This window comes from Papaver somniferum, chromosome 2 (assembly GCF_003573695.1).
Source record: "Papaver somniferum cultivar HN1 chromosome 2, ASM357369v1, whole genome shotgun sequence".
Classification (NCBI taxonomy): Eukaryota; Viridiplantae; Streptophyta; class Magnoliopsida; order Ranunculales; family Papaveraceae; genus Papaver; species Papaver somniferum.
This window is the reverse complement of record NC_039359.1, coordinates 121,946,475-121,950,306: the sequence shown is the minus strand read 5'-3', so window position 1 is coordinate 121,950,306 and position 3,832 is coordinate 121,946,475. Positions and strand designations below refer to the sequence as shown.

Sequence of the window (3,832 nt, the reverse complement as noted above, 5' to 3'; positions counted from 1 at the left end):
AGATATGGAGAAGATTACACAGAAACTTTTGCACCAGTTGCAAAGATGAATACTTTTCGTGTTCTCATGTCTCTTGCAGTTAATAAAGATTGGAAATTGTTTCAAATGGATGTGAAGAATGCATTCTTACAAGGTGATCTTGAAGAAGAGGTATATATGAGTATACCACCTGGACACCCTCGAGAAGGAGAGAGCAATATGGTTTGCAAGCTTAAGAAGGCAATATATGGTTTAAAGCAATCACCACGTGTGTGGTATGCAAATCTAAGTTCAGTACTCATCCAGAATAAGTTCAAAAGGAGCTCTGCCGATTCTTCCTTGTTTATTAAAAGAAGTAATCTTGGTACAACTATAATTCTAGTGTATGTTGATGACCTTGTGATTACAGGAGACAATCAACAAGAAATTAGAAATATTAAAGCAATGTTTCATTCCAGATTTGACATCAAGGATTTAGGGATACTGAAGTATTTCCTGGGATTAGAAGTTGCTTACTCAAAGAAGGGTATTTTTCTGAATCAAAGAAAATATGTGTTGGACCTGTTGAAGGCTACAGGAAAAATGGGAGTAAAGCCTTGTGATACTCCTACGGAAAATGGCAACAAACTTGATAATGATGGTGATGTGTTAAGTGATATTGGGTCATATCAAAGGTTAGTAGGCAAGTTAATTTATCTTACTGTTACCAGACCTGACATAGCACATGCAGTAAGCTTAGTCAGTCGTTATATGCATACACCTCGTGTTAAACATTTGAATGCAGTAACTAGGAAGGATCACCAGGAAGAGGAGTTTTGATGACAAAGAATGAAGCTTATTCAATTTCTAGCTACTGTATAACAGCATATTCGGATGTTGATTATGTTGGATGTCCAGTTGATCGTAAATCAACAACAGGGTACTGCATATTCTTTGGTGGTAATCTGGTTACATGGAGAAGCAAGAAACAAAATGTTGTTTCTCGATCAAGTGCTGAAGCAGAATACAGAGCCATGGCTTCAACAACATGTGAGATTGTTTGGTTGCGAGCATTACTTAAAGATTTGGGTTTTCTGTCACCTCAGCCGTCTAAGATGTTTTGTGACAATCAAGCTGCGATACAAATTGCGTCAAATCCCACCTTTCATGAGCGTACAAAGGACATAGAAGTGGATTGTCATTTTGTTAGAGAGAAGGTATTGGCCAAAGTAATATGCACTCCTTTCGTTCGTAGCCATCAACAACTGGCAGATGTTTTTACTAAGGGTTTACCTGTCAAGCAATTCAATGGAATTCTATCCAAGTGGGGCTCCATTGATATCTTCGCACCAACTTGAGGGGGAGTGTTGGAACAGAGAAGAATATTTGGTTTCTCTATTTATGATTGGTCTATACTGCAAGAAAATATTCTCTAGATATGCTGCTATCTATACGTAAGATATGTGGTATGTGTAAGCTATATATAAGTCTTGTTAAAACTCCATTGATAATAAGTTCTTCTTCCGTGGACGTAGGCTAAAGCCGAACCACGTAAATTTGTGTTCTTTCTTCTACCTGTTTAGTTAACAACAATGACAGCTCTCTGGGTAATCCAGGCGGGACAAGTTTCGGTGTTGTTTTTCGAAATGATAATATAGTTTGGCGATAGAGGCTCTAGTCCTTCGGACTTGGAGTTTGCTTGTTCATTGGGGGAATTGCGTGTCTTCCCTCGGGGCAATACAATTTAGATATCCACACATTCACGGAAAGGGAATACTTTTTTTAGCTAATGAGTTAGCTAAATATGAGGCTGATAATGACGTTACTTGGTAGTGAAACGATACCCAGGAATTCATTAGAATATATGCCCTTGGGAATTGATGGATCATCTTTTCCTAATTTCTCATTTGGATGATCCAAGTACTCCATCGTGTATACGTCGATTTTAAAACCAATTGATCTCGCTGACTTTTATTCATCATGTATATATCATAAACGAGTAAAGAGTCTAAAGACACACCAAAATATATTTATGACCACCCAATATAATCACATAAATCAGTAAACGCAGATTCACCAGTGAAGATAACAGTTAATTTCTTTGTCATTCAAACTGTCTCCATCACCGGCAACAAGAACTACACACACTACTTAAAGTACAAAAATCTGGAAAGAAAAAAGTTGTATCATCTTCTCATCCGTGATGCATGGGATATCTAACACCAGAAACCATCACTCTTTGCTGCTCTATCTGTCAAACAAAAATGATAAAAGAAACAGATTTTAGCGAACTCCATAAAAAATCATGATAACTTTTATATATGTCGTAATGCATAGTATATTACTTGGAACAGTTCATGTAATTTGTTTTTGAGATAACAGTACTCGTGCTCCAACACCTCTAGTGCCCGCAAACACCTGAAAAAACACGTGAAAACATTAGAACTCTCACTTCTGATTAATTATTAAATTAAACCCTCCACTAATAATTCTGGTTAATTAAAAATGATAAACAATAGTAAAACCCATGCGTTCAAATTCGAACTACACTCCATTCCCATTCACTACCCAATAATTTTCATTTACTATTAGCATGCCATGTTTTCAATTTCCAATAAGCCGATTCGGAAGAACTTTAGCTAGAGAATTTGAGTTTCAAGGAGGGTACTGAACTGTATAGTAGTACTTGTATATACTGTAGCTAGAGTAATGAACTACACATACCCAGCTCTATTTTCCTGTTCAGATGCAGCAAGGAATGCAACGCAAACACTTCTAACTCGCTTAGCTCCAATGCTTGAACTACTGCCCGTGAAGTGGTTCACATGTATTCCCAATTTCTTGTAATCCAACAACTCTTTATCCATCCTGCACATTTTTGTTACGCATTTATTATATACTAATGCGTTTTCAAAACCCCAAAATTTGACATTTAGCTTAATCTATTATCACCTTATTATGCTAGCTAGCTAGAATGCTAGTATATTAATGTGAATAGTGAAAGGGACAGTGAACTTACAGGAGTTCTCTAAGGCTTCTAAGAAGCTTCTCAGATTCCCGGAAGTATATCGTGACTACTTCGGAAACAAAGTTTGGTGATGACTCATCTTGAAGCTGTTGAAGCTGCAAGAATTGCTCGTCTAAGACTCCCTATACATATAGATCAAATATGAGTTAAAATTTTCGTACAGTGTCACAAATGTAAACCAAATATATAATCAACAAAGATCACTCCAAGTAAAATTGTTGAAGATCAAGTGTTATTATTAGCTCAGTCTTAAAAACATCTCTTTCAATCTCTTTATTATTATAACATTTAGAACCAGGAAGAAGATATAAGATTAGGATCAATAATGATAATCTGATGAGTGTAGTAGAGAAACCTGATGGAAGAGTAAGGCGAGCAAACGATTCATGTCAGCTTGCAAACTTTCCACACCCCACCCAAGCATCCACAACGGAAGACCCGTCTTGACTGAACCCTGAATTACACTTTTAATTTAAATCTTCTATCAAATCAAAACCCAATCAACACTGTTATGATGAGAAACTAAAAACAATGAGAAAATAAAATCTCTCAACTTTGAGTGCACAGTGCTTTGAAGAGCGAGATGGGAAATGAGTTTGGTGTTGAATTTAAAGACCTCGGGCTCGTCTCTCTCTAAGCACAAATTTAAAATAAGGAAAATAAAAGTGAACAGAAAATTGTGAGTGCCTTGGAGTAAGTGTGACAAGTTCGAGGTGAAATGTGTGGAATCAACAAGACCATCCGCAGAGGCCACCAGAGGAGAAGAAAGAGAATAGTTACCTGTAATAACCCGTACTTAGGTCACCTCGCGTGCTATCTGCCTTGTACTGTTACAGGTATAATGTT

General features: G+C 36.8%; 1 protein-coding gene across 1 annotated transcript; it reads right to left on the bottom strand.

Moving 5' to 3' along the window:
• Positions 1–2,086: 2,086 nt before the first annotated feature.
• LOC113353878 (pseudo histidine-containing phosphotransfer protein 6-like) lies at positions 2,087–3,546 on the bottom strand. The gene is made up of 5 exons (XM_026597346.1): positions 3,342–3,546; positions 2,978–3,108; positions 2,683–2,826; positions 2,304–2,376; positions 2,087–2,209 (listed from the first exon to the last, which is right to left on the bottom strand). The coding sequence occupies exons 1-5, from the start codon at positions 3,408–3,410 to the stop codon at positions 2,153–2,155; spliced, it is 474 nt and encodes a 157-aa protein (XP_026453131.1). The 5' UTR covers positions 3,411–3,546; the 3' UTR covers positions 2,087–2,152.
• Between the last annotated feature and the right edge of the window lie 286 nt (positions 3,547–3,832).